At 34.6% G+C, this 17,861-nt stretch overlaps 1 protein-coding gene across 2 annotated transcripts in view; it reads right to left on the reverse strand.

The window, feature by feature from the left end:
* CIP2A (cellular inhibitor of PP2A) overlaps positions 1-17,861 on the reverse strand; it is a 37,240-nt gene that overhangs the window by 12,371 nt on the left and 7,008 nt on the right. For both annotated transcript variants that reach the window (XM_082697350.1, XM_082697349.1), the window contains exons 4-13: positions 16,989-17,083; positions 16,343-16,439; positions 15,467-15,589; positions 15,172-15,317; positions 11,228-11,303; positions 7,807-8,025; positions 6,663-6,822; positions 5,001-5,142; positions 3,837-3,936; positions 1,971-2,089 (exon numbers count right to left, since the gene is read on the reverse strand). In XM_082697350.1, the coding sequence (XP_082553476.1) occupies positions 1,971-2,089; positions 3,837-3,936; positions 5,001-5,142; positions 6,663-6,822; positions 7,807-8,025; positions 11,228-11,303; positions 15,172-15,317; positions 15,467-15,589; positions 16,343-16,414 (1,157 nt within the window). In that variant the 5' untranslated portion in view covers positions 16,415-16,439; positions 16,989-17,083. The remainder of the gene's footprint in view (positions 1-1,970; positions 2,090-3,836; positions 3,937-5,000; positions 5,143-6,662; positions 6,823-7,806; positions 8,026-11,227; positions 11,304-15,171; positions 15,318-15,466; positions 15,590-16,342; positions 16,440-16,988; positions 17,084-17,861) is intronic.

Consider the following 17,861-nt stretch of genomic DNA (forward strand, 5'->3'; position numbering starts at 1 on the left):
CGTGTCTTGTTCCTGCCACAGGGTCTTTCAATGAGCTGTTCCTTTACTAGAATATTCTTCCTACCAGATCTGTATAGAGCTGGTTCCATCTTATTATCAGCGCTCAGTACAAATTCACTTTCTCAGAGAGCCCCCTACACCCATACTGACATGCACATTATGAAACTTAATTTTTTTTAACTTGTCTCCCAACTAGAATATAAACCATATGACAGAGGTTCCCAGTCTAATTTACTGCAATATCTAAAATGACTAGAAGAGGGCCTGGCACATACTTGGCCCTCACCAGATGGAAATGTACACCAAAAAACGTACTTATGTACCCACCCACCCATCTAACATATAAATTTACCTTATTAAACTAAGATGATATAAACAAAGGCATAAAAAGACATAAAATAAATGAACACCTGACAGTTTCTAAAGAGAAAATTATGTAACACCAGTAAGACAGGGGCAGCCAAGATATAAAGAAATGGTAGGAAGATCTCATATACAGGGTCAGAGGATGAGACTCCCACTTTCAGTGAAGCTGAAGCATTCCATTCTGAAACACAGGGGCTTTCCTTTATGTCAGATTACCACAACTGGAGCAACCAAGCTCCAGATGAATGAAGCAGCTTCATAGATCATTTCCAGATCTTAACTTGAGAAACTCCCTATCTGTCCATTTGTTTAAAAATATTTACAATGAAGAGAATTCTGATTATGTGGTCTCTAGGTCTTATTCTCCACAGTTCTTAATCTCTTAATTTATGACTAAATTATTAATTCTGAAAAATAAGTTTCTAAGTCAGTTAAAAGAAATAGCAGAGGGACTCCTGGCTCAGTCAGTTAAGCATCTGCTTTTGGTTCAGGTCGTGATCCCAGTGTCCTGGGATGGAGTCCCACCTCTCCCCATGTCAGGGGCTCCTAGCTCAGTAGGGAGCCTGCTTCTTCCTGCCCCTCCCCCCACTTCTGCGCACGCTCTCTCTCACTCTCTCAAATAAATAAATTCTTTAACAACAGAAAAATAGCAAATATTCTCCTAATGATTGAAATCAATGAGAATAGTGGGCAATTCTGCCTGGCCACTATCTATTTTACTTTCTGATAAAAGCACAAAATTTTTTTTTTTTTTAAATCCTCCCACTGCCCCCAAATTAACTTTCACTTCATGTAGTTCTCACAGTTGAACCCTTGTTATCTGCCAAGGTCCTTCAATGGCAAATGACCCAGATTAGGTCAACAAAAGTGATGCTTAGGTTTATTTAAACAGGGCACCTGGGGCAGGTAAGCTCAGGTCATGATCCTGGAGTCCCAGGATCCAGTCCCACATTCAGCTCCCTGCTCAGCAGGGTGTCTGCTTCTCCCCCGAACATCTCTCCTCTCATGTTCTCTCTCATTCTCTCAAATAAATAAATAAAATCTTAAAAAAAAAAAATACTTATTTAAATAACTGGGAAGAGAAGCTTTTTGTTTTCTTTCCTGTTTTGTTTTTGTTGGTTGTTTTTTAGTCCTAAAAGCCATGTTGTTTATTAAGTGTTTAATCTTTTAGAGCAGTTTCCCATTTTATCCTCTGGCAAACCCTTAAGCTGAAGATATTCTTCCTCACATCTAATCTGAACGTCTTTTTTTTAGGGGAGGGGGGCGTATAGCTGACACAGGGAAAGCTCATTCTATGTAAGAACTAAACTGGGTAAGATATAAGCATAGTCCAGAAGCTATTATATCAAATAGAGGAAGTGAGAGAAAGAGAGGCATAGTGCCTGAAAAACATTTAACCCGTCTGAAGCTAGTTTTTCCCTGAATATACACCTGGTCTTTTCAGGTACTGAAATCAAATTTTCTTTTAATCACTTGAAAAATTACCAACATCAGAAGTCTCTGATTCACAGAATTTCTAATCTCTCTGTGTTGAGGACTATTAAAGAAACACAGCAGGATATTCCAGGACCACAAGAGATACACTGCAAATGACTACAACTCACACTAAAGCAGGAAAATCTGGCAGTGGAGCAGCTTCCAACAATATTCCCAGTCCAGACTGTACTTGTTCTCTATTATCTGATGTTAAAGCAAAAGCCAAGGGAGTAATCAGGCGTGGATCCTAAGCAAATCAAGAAACCAAAAAACAACAGGCACAAGGAATAAATAATGTCAGGATTTTTAAAGCAAGGTGAGTAAACAGAGCTAAACCATAAAATAATTCCAGGCAAATTCTGAAAGGTTTCTATCTGCTGTTTGAATGTATTCATTAGCCTTTACTTTGTTATAATTATCTATGCAGTCAATATGAACACTAGCTTTGAAAAAATCTGGCAAAAGTTTTGTTGTACCTATGAAAATCACATCTTACATATTATGATGAATTTAAAATATGATCCACAACTGACTGATATTTTGAATTACTGTTTTATTTTTCTAGCTACCTTTAAAAGAAAATCTGACTGTAAGAACAAATAATCATTTCCAATAAAAGTAAAAAAAAAGTAAAACTCAAATTAACTAGAAAAATTCTAATTTTGTCAATGAAACAATTATATTTAACACACAAGTCCTTCATGTCAGTAAATATTTTACATTAGTACTGTAAGCTCCAAATCATTTATTCTGAAAAAAATCTCCTAATTGACACAAAATCAGTTTGACCCAATTTTTAAGTTGTTAACAGAGAACAAATATTAAAATATGAATCCTTTATAATTATTTACATTTTACAATGTTGAGGGTCTTGTAAGTACTCAAGTATAATCTTATGCCACAGAACCATGTTAAAAGCTGGGCTTTAGGGTGTCTCTGTGGGTTAAAGCCTTTGCTTTCCGCTCAGGTCATGATCCCAGCACCCTGGGATCGAGCCCCGCATCGAGCTCTCTGCTTGGCGGGGAGCCTGCTTCCCTTCCTCTCTGCCTACTTGTGATCTCTCTCTGTCAAATAAGTAAAATCTTAAAAAAAAAAAAAAAAAAGCAAAAGCTGGGCTTTATCTCCATAACCCTCATTGTAACCCTTCATAACTGCTCCCATGGAGGGGAATTCATTATTTTCATTCTGTAGTTAAGGAAGCTAGAGCTCAGACAAGTGAAATAGCTTGCTCAAGTCTGCAATGACTTGACTGACTGGTGGAGTCAACATCTGAAGCCCATCTCTTCAGCATTATGCTCTCCAAAGCATACAAGGGGCTCCTGTATAAGGTTTCAGTTTTGACTTCTACCCTGTCTATATAGACCAGAACCATCTTTGTTTATTATAGTAACTCAATTCACACATGTTTGCTTTAACCCACTGAGCCACCCAGACACCCCCCCACACATGTTTGCTAAGTATCTATTTTAAGTCAGGTTTTGTGGCTATCAAGGTAAACATTAGAGCTCTTATTCAGCTACCATCATCAAAATTCGTGAGTCAGCTATTCTCTGCATACCCTCTCTGGTCTTACTATCACTCACAATCATGTCCTTTTCTTCCGGATGTGTCCCTTATCCCCTTAACACTCGACATCATCAATCCCAACCAAAAACAAAAACTCCAAAACTAACACTTCCCCTTCACTGCAGTGCTATTAGAAATAAACAAAAAGACCTAAAGTATGGCACAAGAAAGGAAAAAGGCTGAAGAAGCTCTACTATCATGAACATCCTATACATTATAGTCACAAGCATTTATGTTCAATTCCTGCAAAACTACGTAAAATTACAGTGTACTGGGAATAAAATAGCTACTTAAGGCAATTAACTCTTTTCTGATAGCCAATTCTAAGATAAACACTTTCTAAACCTCAAAATAATTAAAACAGAAACTCACACTTAGGAAGCATTTATGTATGAATAAACTTCAATATTTGAAGAGTTTACACTCACCTGAAGGATTTTATAGAAGCTTACTTCCATACCAGGAACCAACTGTTTAAGTCTGTTCATCAAATCAAGAGTTTTCAAAACTACATCAGCAGCAAGTTTGCTTAAAAATAAATATTTAAATTAGATAACCAAAAAGTTGCTTAGAACTTTATTTCTGTCCATGATTTTACAGAAATTCTGAAAAAACCAACACTTTTGTTTTTAAACCTCAGGAAGATAAAGTATTGTTTCTTTTGAGAAGTAAAAATATAACAGAGACCAGCATCCTTATAACCCAACACCCCAAAAGAACAAATTGGCATTAACAGTCTAAATTCAGACAGTGTTTTCAAATACCACTGAGCTTCCACTTTCTGAGCCAAATTACCAACAGCATCAGCAAAATGACCTACTTAATTTTTAGCTTTTTCACTGGAATATCAATAAAGGGCAACCTTAAGCAATACAGAATACCTTACATTTATCAAATAAATTATACTAAGCCATGTTCTTAGCCTCATACCACAAAAGGAGTATAAAAAAGTAAAAAAAAAAGTAATCCTTGTTCTTGAGGAGCACAATTATTGACAATTATGTCATTTATGGAAATTGGAACAAATCAATGTCTAGCATTCAGGTCCTCAATAAAGATTTGTTAATGGACTTAATTCATGCGGAAAAGGAGCAATAAAATAATCTATCTCTCTCATCACTATCAGTGAAAATTCACCTTTAAACCATAAGTCTTAACATGCTTAGGAAAAGAACTGTCTTTTTTAGTAGGAAACCTTCAGTAGTAACTGATTTCCTGGTAATAAAAAAAATGACCTTCTGTTTTTTCATGCCTTTTTGTTTAAAACACAAAATTACTGAGGCAATGTCAGAAAGAACCTCCAGAAAAGAACTATGAAAGACACTTCAGGATAATCAAAAATTAAAACAAAAAACAAACCTAAACAATGAAAAACAAATCATGGATGTTAAGATTATCCTTTCTTCAAGGCATGTAATCTATGAATTGAATGAATTTTTAAAAAATTATGAAAAAACTTGTTAATTCCCTGCTACACCTTGAGTTAATAGTGCATACCCAAGGATTACCTCCAAGAGGAGAGAATCACTAGATCTTTTGATTTTTATTATGTTTGGTATTACCATTTTGCCATTTGGATTTTATATACTCACCACAATTCAGAATCTGCTACCTTTGTTCCAAACCCCAGATCAATCTTGCCGTATGTAAATTGTTGTTCTATCAAAGTGGTACATTTGATAGTAGTCAGAGTTTTTGCAACATGCATTTTTAGAGAATCATCTCCACACAGAGGTTAAGTTTTGTTAAGGAATACAAACAAAAAATTCTCAAAAAAACCCTTATATTCGTATAGCACTTCACAGTATTAAGAGTGATTCCATAAAAATTATCTTGTCACTGCACTTCCATATAATCATCGTTACATTAGCTCAATGACAGATTAGGAAACTAAAGCTTAGAGCATTTAAGTGCCTGGTAAGTGGCAAGAGATGGGACTGACACCATGTCTGTTACTCTGCTGGATGTTAGTATTTTCTTAGAAGCTTATTACAGTGGTTCAATATTTGCTGAACTAAGGGAAGTCATTTTTTTCTATTTTGTAATATTGTAAGTTAACTTGAGTATCATTTAAAAAGTATCAAATTTGGCTTAAAACCATACCAATTCTGAGGCCTGCATATATTATAGATAGATATCAACAATCAAGCAAAATAATCATGTGTCTCTACAGCAGTGATTTTCAACTTTAGCTGCATGTTAGAATCATGTGAGTAGTTTGATCAATCAATCACAATCTCCCCACTGCCCACACACCAGGGCTCTAGATTACTCCAATCAGGTTAGAATTGCTGGAAGTAAGGTTCAGGTGTCAGGATTTTTAAAATGTTCTTCAGGTTATTCTAATACATAATCAGGATTGAGAATCACTGCTGTAGGGAAGAGAAAAATTAAGGAGCAGTAACTCTGAGAAGAGAGTAAATAGATGTGGAATTTGCTCTAGGGCAGGACGAAGTTGAGCAAATTCTTACTACTGAGATATAAGGAAACTTGACCAAGTAAAGATAAAAGATCTGGTTGAGATATAAAGGTTTCTTGTTGATAATAATAAAAACACATTAATGAAATATTTTTTAAAAATGGGACTTGGGCTTCAAAAGGCTTAGAATTAACTGATCTAAAAGAAAAGAGCAAACACAAGACCTAAGAAAACCTGAATACAAAAGTTAGGCGGTGACACAAATTGAACTCAAGGTTTTCTTTTTTTGTAATGAATGAAATTGTCTTGACATGTGTCTTTTTTTATAACCTAGTATATCACCTTTATTAAAATATTTCTAGAGGCTTTAACTTTCAGTAAAAATTAGAATATAAGCTAAAATACTAACAACTTTACCAATGTTTGTTTATTCTCTGATACAATGAACCAGTGATGGCCCCAGAAATCATCCAGAGAAAGCAATTAGCATTAGATAGTAATAAAGCAGTTATTTTAGAATGTATCTCTTAATCTCAAATTGCAGTAAAAATGTACAAATCAAGTTTAAAAAGTTTAAAAAGTTAAAAATTATGAAATATTCTTTAGTTTAAAAGTTTTACTAGAAAAATAAGGGAAAAAATTCTGGACAACTTCTTCATAGACTCCTCATTGAGAATTAGTTCTATAGTTTAAACTCCAATTCAATAATCCTGAATTGATAAGTATGAGATAAGTATGAGAAGTGACACATTTACAAACAAAGACAAAATTGCAGTAAAAGTGATGCTAGAAAAAAATGAATGGCTAGTTTCCATGTTTTAACAGTAAAGGATATTTAACAAAACTTCAGTGGCCTTGACCATCCTTTCACATTTTTTTTTTAATAAGGCTTCATCTAGATTTTGTTCTGTGAACTGAAGTTGATCAAGGATTGTAGGCAGCAGAAGGGTCACAAAACGGTCAGCTGAGGAACAGTTAGCAGTATCTACAACGTCCTGGAGAATTAACCACCACCAGTGATGAAAAATAAAGATGGAATACAGAACAGAGTCATCACTGAGCAGCAACATTCTCATCAAATCTCTTCTAATTACTTCAATATTTAATTGACCTGTGTCTCCTATTTAAAACCTACCCTTTTATCCAATTTAGATGGCTATGATGACCTTTTTCTTAAATGAAACAATAAGGTTTTAAGCTACTTAACTGCAAACAAGACTTTCCCAGGGATTGTGTCCATGATTTGAAAACAAGAATCCTGAATTTGTTAAGTGCAATTACAATAATTAAATAACTATCACTGGTCTTAATACTTTACAATCATGAATAATTTCCATCAGAATCTTGAAGACTTTTTTAAATGCTAAAACTGATTAACAGTTAAGACCAACATAAAACAGAGTAATTTGTCCATCAGATCCAGTCATGAGGGAAATACTCTAAGATACTGTGGTAGGCAGAATGAGTACAAAAACAGGGACAATAGTACAGAATGCTAAGTGAGCTAGAAAGTATAATAAAGCGGAATGTAATGGCCTCTAGGGAAAGAATTTTTGTCTATATCCCAAGTGCCTAGCAGTGTCTGACATGTTTCACTGCATCTTAGTGACTGAATCCAATGTTCCTATATTAGTCCAGTCAATAGGCTAATAAAGACAGCAGACAGTATCTACCAAGATGGAGGAACAGAATGTGACTACTGCAAGAAGTATAGGCAGACAACAAGCTGTAAAATCTCAGCAAATACTTTTACTTATTACACTGAAAGGAGTATATATAAGTTATTTAGTGCAAAAAAAGAAAACACAACGTTCCTGACTTTGTCCAAAAAAGGGAAATTCAGTGACTGAAAGAAAGGGAGTTAGCTAAATGTTTTCCTAAAGTGTATAAACAATTAGTTTATTGTGGATGTTTTTGAAAGTAAACTGTTCACTGAGAATCGTTAAATGGAAAAGTCAATTTGTCTATTATTATATTACCTCAAATATTTCCTTGAACAAATCCAAGGCTAAAATAGAACAGTTTTCTGACCCATCCAGAGGTTGGCTTGACCAACGAAGTAGAGCCACTGTAGGTTCTAAACATTTAGAACGGCTTCCCAGAATGGTGTTGCCAGATGGAGACTGTTCAAATATCATCTGAGTGAGGACGTGGCGCAGCTGAGTCACTGAACAGAAGGCAAGAAGTAATTCTAAAACCTGTGCAATATAAAGTCTTTGTTAAATGTCAATTTCATTGGCCTTTAATGTACAAAACAACCAAGTGATCAAGCTGAAAATGACATTTTTAAGAAGATACTTTAAAACAAAAATTAAAGACAGCTTCCAATTTTTCTTTAAGTAACATTTTTCAAAATGCAAGGTTACAAAATTTGTTAATGGTAGTTACTCCTAGTAAGCAGAGCTGTGAGAGCCAAAGAAAGGAGGGCAACTTCAACTAATATCATGTCTTCTATAGTACTTAGTTGTTTTTGTTTTTCAAAGCACAGATATACTGTTTTTACAGTGAAAAAAAAGTTAGAAACTACCTACAATCATGCTGAGATTTGAGAATTCCTATAAAGCATACTTTAGGATAATACCGAAAAGTGGTATTCCTAAGCTTTAAAACCTTAAGTATGGCTATTTCTACATTGTGTGCATGCTTTTGACATTGTAGCTGTTAACTCCTCTATTCTACACCTCAGTTCTTTACATCATAAATTGGGCCTTTATAACATCACATAACATCCCACACCAACATATTTATTAGCTAATTAAGTTCTACCTCATTTCATATACTACCAACCTATCATTTAAAATAAATCACTGGCATCTCTTTGTCTATCCACTTATTTTCTACCTTTATCTGTATTTCTATAAATGACATATAATTGGGATTTGTGTTTTGACCAACTTGACAGCATCTGATTTTAATAGAATTCAGCCCATTAACATTTACTATATAACAAATGATAATCCTTGATTTATTCATTTTCAAATATAGATTATAGTACCTGTTTTTTTTTTTTTTTTAAGATTTTATTTATTTATTTGACAGAGAGAAATCACAAGTAGTCGGAGAGGCAGGCAGAGAGAGAGAGAGGGAAGCAGGCTCCCCGCTGAGCAGAGAGCCCGATGCGGGACTCGATCCCAGGACCCTGAGATCATGACCTGAGCCGAAGGCAGCGGCCCAACCCACTGAGCCACCCAGGCGCCCCATAGTACCTGTTTTTGAATAGGTAATACATTTACTTGGTTCCATGGCTAAACAAAGCAGCCTGATCTCTAGCTACACTCCCTGAAGGCAAGCAATGTCATCAGTTTCTCTTTTCTCTTATCAGAGACACATTATACCCATGTAAGGTATGTAATATGTCATATAATATGCAATATGTAATATGTCATGTAAGAAAATACCTTCTCATATACACTTCTTAAGTATAATGTACAGAAGTAATAAATCACTAGTACAAAGGTGGATGGTTTTTCCAAGGTGAACATACCTGTGTAAGTAGCAACCAGATCAAGAAAATTCTACTAAAACTCCTGAAGTTCCTGGTGTACCTCCCAGACAATGCCTCAGTCAAATTCGTCAGATTTCTGACACTGTAGATTAATTTTATCTTAGCTTTTCTTGCATCTTTGCATTTCTACACTTTTTAATCAGCTTGCCAGTTTATATAAAACAAGTCACATGGAACTTTATAAATAAATAGAATCTTACAGTGCATATACCCTTCCTTCCATCTGACTTCTTGAGCTCAGCAGGTTACTGACATTCATTCATATTATTGCACACAGTTGCACTTTACTCATCCTAATTGCTGTGTAGTTTTCTAATATACAGACGTGCCATAATTTATCTGCCCATTCCACTATTAATAGCATTTGGATTAATTCCTGCCTTATAGGAGTAGTATAGCTATACACGGCCTTTGGTGAATGTATGTATTTCATTATTTGGGTGAGTGAAATTGCTGGCTCATACTCTATGCATGTCCAAAATTTCTAAATAATACCTATTTTCATAAGTAGTTGGGCCAATTTTCAGCCCATGAGTACGACAACCTTATGGGATTTTTATATTCATATCTAAATATGATGCTATTCATATTTTTAATTTTAACCACCTGGTGGGCACATAGTAGCATCACATTATCATTTAAATTTGCATTTCCCTGTAGGTTAATAAAGTTGGAACAGCAATTTCATATTTATTGACCAATTCGTTTTGTTGTTCAGATTATCTGTTGAGTTCAGTGTTTCTTTGATTTACAAATACACGTTTTTAAATATATATAAAATAATAACTACATATATTTTAGATCAGAGTACTCTGTTGTATACATGTATCATAGGTCCCTTTTCCCATGCTGTGGGTTGCCTTCCACTGTGTTACTGGCAGTCTTTATCAACTTTTTCTTATATACCTTGTGCTTTTGTTTCCTATTTAAAAAGATCTTTGTCTTTCTCAAGGCTGTAAAGATATTCTGCTAGGCATTTCTTCTCTAAGTTCACTGTTTACCTTTCAGATGTAAATCTACAGGCTTTCTGGAACTGATTTTCACATTTGATGTGAGGTAGGAAACAAAATCCAGTTTCTTCCCATATGGATATTCAGTTGACCCAGTATCATTTACTGAAATGACCATACTTTCAGAAATGCACTGTTAACATTCAGGAGACCGTATGTCATGGTTTGGTTTTAAACTGTACTCTGTTTCAGGGGACTAGCTGTCTATCCTTATGACAGTACTGCACTGTTTTAATTATTGCAGCTTTATAGTAAGTCTTGGTATTCTGGTAGTATTTAGAAGTCCTCCAACATTCTTCATTTTTTTCAGGATAGCATTAGTTATTTTTAGACTTTCCCAATGTCCACATACATCAAAATCAAAACAAGTACAAACACAAAAAACACTAAAACCTGGTATGAATTTGAAACTCTTCTAATCTATGAACTTGATATATCTGTATTATTTAGGTCTTTTATACCTCTCAATGTTTTATAATTTCAGAGTAGAGAACTTGTATGTGTTTTGTTGGATTTATCCCTAAGCATCTGACATTTTTAAAAATCCAAAAATGGTATCATTTTTAAAACTGCATTTTCTATTTAACATTTTCTACATGTCTTTTGATGAGCTTATGGACATGTTTGTCTTGATTACGTGGTTTAGGAGTGGAATTGCTGTGTCACGGTACACATATATTCATTAGGCACTGTGAAACAATTTTTAGTACGGTGAACGAAGACTTGAGAAGGGCTCTGAGTACTGGTAATGCTATATTTTTTTATCTAGATAATGGTTATATGACTGTGTTCAATTTGTAAAAAATTCAGAGAGCTGCAAACTTAAGATTTTTCTGCACATTACAGTTTTCAAAAGTTTAAAACAAAAGTCATAATTTTATGTACCTTTGAAGAAGAATCAGGATCCTTTCCATTAAGAAGACCTAGTACTTGATTGAGACATGAAGAAAAATGCTCATACCTAAGTTTAAAAATATACATCAAATGATAATTATGAAACTGACACATCAAAAGGATTTATATACAAAATAAATATAAAACTTAAGTATATTTTCTTTCATCTATTTATTTTGAGCTTCTAATATAGAACAGCCGTTGAAAAAGTTATACTTTTTATTTTTTTTTTAAAGATTTTATTTATTTATTTGACAGAGAGATACCACAAGCAGATGGAGAGGCAGGCAGAGAGAGAGAGATAGGGAAGCAGGCTCCCTGCTGAGCAGAGAGCCTGATGCGGGACTCAATCCCAGGACCCTGAGATCATGACCTGAGCCGAAGGCAGCGGCTTAACCCACTGAGCCACCCAGGCGCCCGAAAAATTTATACTTAAAACATTCCACCACTATGATATACATAAATTGACTCTGTTTTTTATTGAACAGTGAAAAAAACAATGATTCATGTGGCAATAAATAAATCATTGAAACTTTCAGTACTTTGATTTTTTTAAAAAGATTATTTATTTATTTATTTATTTGAGAGAAAGAAAGAAAGAGAGAATGAGAGAAAGACAGCATGAGAAGGGGGAGGGTCAGAGGAAGAAGCAGACTCCCTGCCTTGCAGGGAGCCCGATGTGGGACTCAATCCCAGAACTCAATTCCGGGACTCCAGGGTCATGACCCGAGCCAAAGGCAGTTGTTTAACAACCAACTGAGCCACCCAGGTGCCCTGACTGCTTTTTTTTTTTTTTTTTTAAGCTACTTTCAGTTTGTAAAAATTCAAAGAACATGAAATATTCTAATAAATTAGGCAGCTATTTATTTATAAAGCACTTAGAATAGCTAGATATTATATCAGGTTCTGCAGATAGAGAGGTAAGGAGCAGGGCCCTGTGTTACAGAACTCTTTAAGAGCTACTAGAGGTACTACCCACATTATTGTCTATGTGACTAGTGCATCCTGTGTTTGGGAGAACGATGCTCTGTGAGAGAGCTAACAGTCTAAGAACGAAGGCGGAAACATAGAATATTATATAATGTGAAATATAACACTATCATGGAGAAATATGTAGAATGCTAGGAGGATGAATATTGAATCCAGACTCAGTGTGCCAGGCCTGATCAGATGAGGTTTCCCACACTTGAATCTTAAAAAATAAACAGGAATTAGACATATAAAGCAAAAATTATTCCAGCTTTCCAGCAGAAGTACTTCAGAGGAAATAGCACATGACACAAAAGGCATTTCTAGCAAGTTGGAGATTCTATTTACTGTCTGAAGTGATGAGGGAAAAGTAGATAAGAAAATGTAAAGAAAAAAGGCTGAGCGGTTCCCAGAGATCAGATTTTAGAGGGCTATACTGAGAATTTTGTTTACCTTGAATGCAATGGGAAGATCATAGATTGTAGAAGGGACATATGGTTGAGGGAAATGTTGAAAGTCAAGTTAAAGTGAAGGGAGTCAATGGGATAGGAGACATTGAAGAGACAAAAGATACTGTTAAAAAAAATAGGACAGAATGAGACTTAATGTATGGAATAAAGGGATGTGTTTTTTAAAGATGTATTTATTTATTTATTTATTTGACAGAGAGATAGAGAATACAAGTAGGCAGAGCAACAGGCAGAGGGAAAAGGAGAAGCAGGTTCAATGCTGAGCAGGGAGCCCAGTGCCGGGGTTGATCCCAGAACCCTGAGATCACAACTTGAGCTGAGGACAGCTGCTTCACCGACTGTACCACCTAGGCACCCCAAGGTATGTGTTTATAAGCAAAATAAGATGACACTAACAAGAGCAAAAATTTGAAAGAATTCCAATCAGATAGGATTCAGTTTGACTTTTTTTTCCATGAAACAAAGATAAGGTCATCTTCTGAGTGAAAAGCGGCAAGAGCCAAGTAGTAAATATTTGAAAGGGCCACCGTATGAAATGTGAAAAAAAGCTTGGAATAAATATAAGAAGTGCTGTCCAGATAAAGTTAGAGATAGTGAATATGTAGAATATGAATTCATGAAGTGTGATTTTCTCAGGTTTTGACTAGGGACCCAGACATTACATTAGACTTTGGAACAGATTTAGGAATATTTTGCTAAATGGTACAGCAAATAAACAAGAAGATAACACTATTTAACATTTCCTTTCTTGAGGTGATTCTGGAGTTCCAGGCTAGATAAAAAAAGAAAACAGATAATGGAGCTGAGATTTACAGAAGAAGGGATTAAGCATCCCTTACTAAGGCTAAATCAGATTATATTTTTGGTCCTCCTGCAGAGGTATACCCTGTTTACTTAGAACTTGTTAAATAAGCACTATTTGGTGGCCAGACCGGTGTTACACAGAATATACTGGGAGGACTCCTAGAACAGATAAAGGGAGGACAATTAAGGAAGGGCACTCTGGAAGAATGTTTTCTTATCCACCAATGCTGTAGGATTCCTTTTCCTTTAGTGCTCACGGTTCTTGGTTCCTGCTGCTTCAAAGAATGAAGAGGTAGACCAGATGAAGAGTTATGGACAGCAAAGCAAAGTGTACTGAGTGATAGTACAAAGCTCTGGAAGAGGGAGGGGACCCAAGAGAGTTGCAACCAGATTTCTTAAGTCTAATAGTTTTTATGGGCTTGTTGGCAGGCTGTTTTAATCTGATTAATCCTCCATGAGCCTGTCACCCAATCAGGACTTTTGTCATCTACCTATCACGGTAGAAACAGTGGAGAAGCTACTTCCAGGATGGTTTAAATCCTTTCCTCTTAGGGCAGGGCCCCTTGTCCCTGCCTGCCTTTTTCCTAACTATCCATTACTAATGTGAATGCTTCTTGGTTCTGTAAAACAATTAACCATATGGGTAGTGGTCAAACTTCTCCTAGTGGTTAGCTTTTGCTTTTTTAATGTTTAGATTCTATGTTCTTTAAAATCTAGGACTATATCTTTGTACAGTTTCTGGATTCCATGTTCTTCAAAGATTAGGGGCTATGTGCTCAAATTCCTGTCTCTGCTAACACTCCCACCTCCCCCAGTACTTGACCACAGCAGGGGCTCCATAATTATCTTCTCATTTGTGAATGATTAATTGAACTTTTTGAAGCAATTTCTACAATTTCCTGACCCATGACCACAAAGCAGCAGAAGCACTGGGAAAATTTAACTTAAGGTATAAAAAGGCTACGGGTTTCTGAGGGGCTCAGTCAGTTAATTGTCCAAGTCTTGACTTCGGCTCAGATCCTGATCTCAGGGTTGTGAGATCTAGCCCTTTCTTGGGCTCTGCACTGGATGTACAGACTGCTTGGTATTCTCTCTCTCCACTCCCTCTGCCCTTTCCCTATCCCTAAAAAATAAAAGCTATTAAATGGCCATGAGCTCTTTGGAAAACAGTTGATAACTGATCTCAAAAGATAAATGATCACATGAAATGCCACTGAGATAGAATGGGCATATAAACATATATTCTCATTCTACCTTATGACAGAAGAGAGGCACATGATGAAGAAAATGCTATTCATTTTTATGCAAAAAAGACAAATATACTGACATACTGACATGAATGTCCCTATAATAACAATGTCTTTCCAAAAACTGTAATGTTCAAGATTTAAATCCAATGCTGGAAAAGATTAATCAAGATGTATACACTTCAGAGAGTGATACAACATTATTTATCTAAGACAAAGACTGAAACACACCTCTCCCCCATGTTCTTATATACATTTCAGGCCAGAAAAGCAAAAAGAATGAAAATAAAGCACATCAAAACATTTCAATTGAGTCCCTTGTTCGTTAGTAGAATCCCAGTTTACTAAATCTGAAAAGGCAGTTTTATTCCTCACAAACATATCTTGGTTCATTGAAAAGAAAAATAAAACAAAGCAAGTCTTAAAATTTGTCAGAGAGCCATACCTGGTAAGATAATCAGCAATTTTAGGATTCTTAAGGAGATCCATCAGTAGATCAACTGAATACTTCCTAGTTAATGTGCCATCACCGTTTATGAGTATATTAAATATTAGCTGAAAAGTCTGATGAATGTTTCGAGCATGGAACAGCTTAAAAGCAAATTAGGGAAAGTATATCACACAAAAAATTTAAGTTGACACCATTCTATAGCTTAACAAAGTCTCAGTAACTTTAAAAATATCAGAGAATATAAATTTCAAAACTATTTTCAAAAATAATAAAAATAAATCATATTTACCTTTTCCCCAACCTCTTCATTTAATGTCAAACTGGATAATATTGAAAGTGCAAACACAACCACAGTTAAACTACTATGGGCCAGGAAACTTATAAGAGTTCGATAAAAAGATTTCACATTATTCTGAGAAAGAAAAAAATTTTTAAATAAATTAGAATAAAAAATAATTAGTTTTATATTTTGGTTTAGAAAGTGTAAACTTTTCTAAAAGAATAGGTAAACTTTTATTAAACATCCTTATCAATTTAAGATATTACTTAAACACTTCTATGGCTCAAGACAACTTCCACTTCCAAAGTACCTCCAATACATAAACAAATGAGATACTGTTTAATTTGAAATAAACAGGTAATATTGGATATTGCACAGCAGGGGAATTGTTCACAAAGTACCTTAGAGAATCAATGAACTTTCTTGATTTGACGTATTTCTAACACTGGTTCAGCTAACCTAACTTGTGTGCTTTCACTCATTTCAAGTGCTGGTAGTTGTAGTGATTTATTCATGGATCTTTCTGGTGGAGGTGCCATTGATTTTGTGGATATATAAGTTCTGAGGCAAATGGGATTGCTAGCGATGTCTGTCCTTTCTATTAGTACAAAATACTTTAGCATATCTTGAATTATTCAGCGTAAGAAATAATGGGATGCTGTAGAGAAGGAAAACTTCTAGTACTCAACATTTTCATTAATACTTACCATCTTAAATACAACATGTGCAAAGGTTGGAACACGTCAAGTTAATTATGTGTCAATCTGTTCCTTAAGTTTGATGAGTCAGATGGATGAGACATGAGAATTCTTAATTTTTTTTAAAGAAAAATATGGACATCATTTTCTTTAAGCATAGAACACACCAAGAATATCCAAAACTTACCAAAGTCTTTATGTATGTTTGAACAGAAAGATTCTGTCGACAAAGATTTGCCAGTAATCCTAGACAAGGCATTGTTAACTCATCTTCAGAAGACTGACTGTTGTTTTAAGGAAGATAATAGAAGATAAAAGCATTAAGTTCATTCTAAATTACTCTATTTTATAGTAATTTAAACTCCTTTCTTTATGCAAAAATGATTAACATGTGAAGACAGTCAAGCTTTGAATATTGACCATTCATTTCATATTCTGAAACTAAGTGATCTTATTCGATTATGGCATAGAAATAAGGAGATAATTGTCAGAATGACCATGTTCTATCTCATTCATATATTCTCCTATCAAGATTAAACATAAGCATAAAATTTTCAGTTCCAACAGTTTTTTTTCTGTTCAAATCAATTCATTTCATAAATTATTGTCATAATAATTAAAGCTGGTTAATACAATTTGATCCCTGAAATCATCTAAAAAGAGTAAATAAGAATTGGAGTCCCACTCAATTTAAAAAGTTGGAAAATATTGGGACGCCTGGGTGACTCAGTCAAAAAGTTGGAAAATATTATCTAAGAAAAACCAAATTATTATAGTTTTACTTTAAAAATAAATCAACAGATTATTTCGTTACTGCTTGATTGCGTACTCACATATGATCTATCAGGAAGGTAATTAATTCATCTATATTGGCACCAGAATGGAAAATTTTGACGTTGTATGTTAATCTCTGCAGAAGCTGAATGCACTGAGAATAAGAAAATACTAGTGAATATAAATATAAAAATATACTCTTTGCTTTTAAGTATGGACTTCTAAGCACATTCTGAGCATGTCACCATTTTAGGAAGAGAGTTTTGAGCAAGAATTTTTCTATTTCTTAAAATGGTTCTGTTTTTTAAACATAATGTAATGAGACTACTAAGAATTTTAGGGCTCATCTCCTGATTACACACATTTCTATATAATCTGTCTCAAACAGAGCATCTTGTCATCAACCTGGTTCACTTAACCATATTAAACATATACACACACTAAAACATATACATATATATATATTTTTCATATTTTTCCATCTTTAAAACCACATGTCAGATTAATTGGTGATGGTTTCCTTTCTTGCAGCTGATGGCATTTTAGGTTCAACAAAATATCTGTATGAGACCTTTGAGTCTATGCAAAAGGAGACTAAATCTATAGCTTTAATTTTTTGTAGAATGTTTCCTCAGCAGACTGGGACTAGAACTCAATTTGCGATTTTAATACGAATAGCTTATATCTCAAAATGTTTACATCTGTGTTTTTAAGTCTGTCAAAGTGATTAGATTTGCTTTTCTTCAAAACTAATTGTAGATGTAGATAAGCTTCCCTTCTCTAGAAACTTTTAAATAGTAGTACATGTGTGATTAACCAGCTCTTAAATTTATTAATGGCAAGAACTGACCTATTCATGCAGAATTATGTGGGTATATACACCATAAATTAGCAATTTAAAATACATACTGTCAATTTTGATATGCAAATAA

The sequence above is a fragment of the Mustela nivalis genome (assembly GCF_964662115.1).
Source record: "Mustela nivalis genome assembly, chromosome: 1".
NCBI lineage: Eukaryota > Metazoa > Chordata > Mammalia > Carnivora > Mustelidae > Mustela > Mustela nivalis.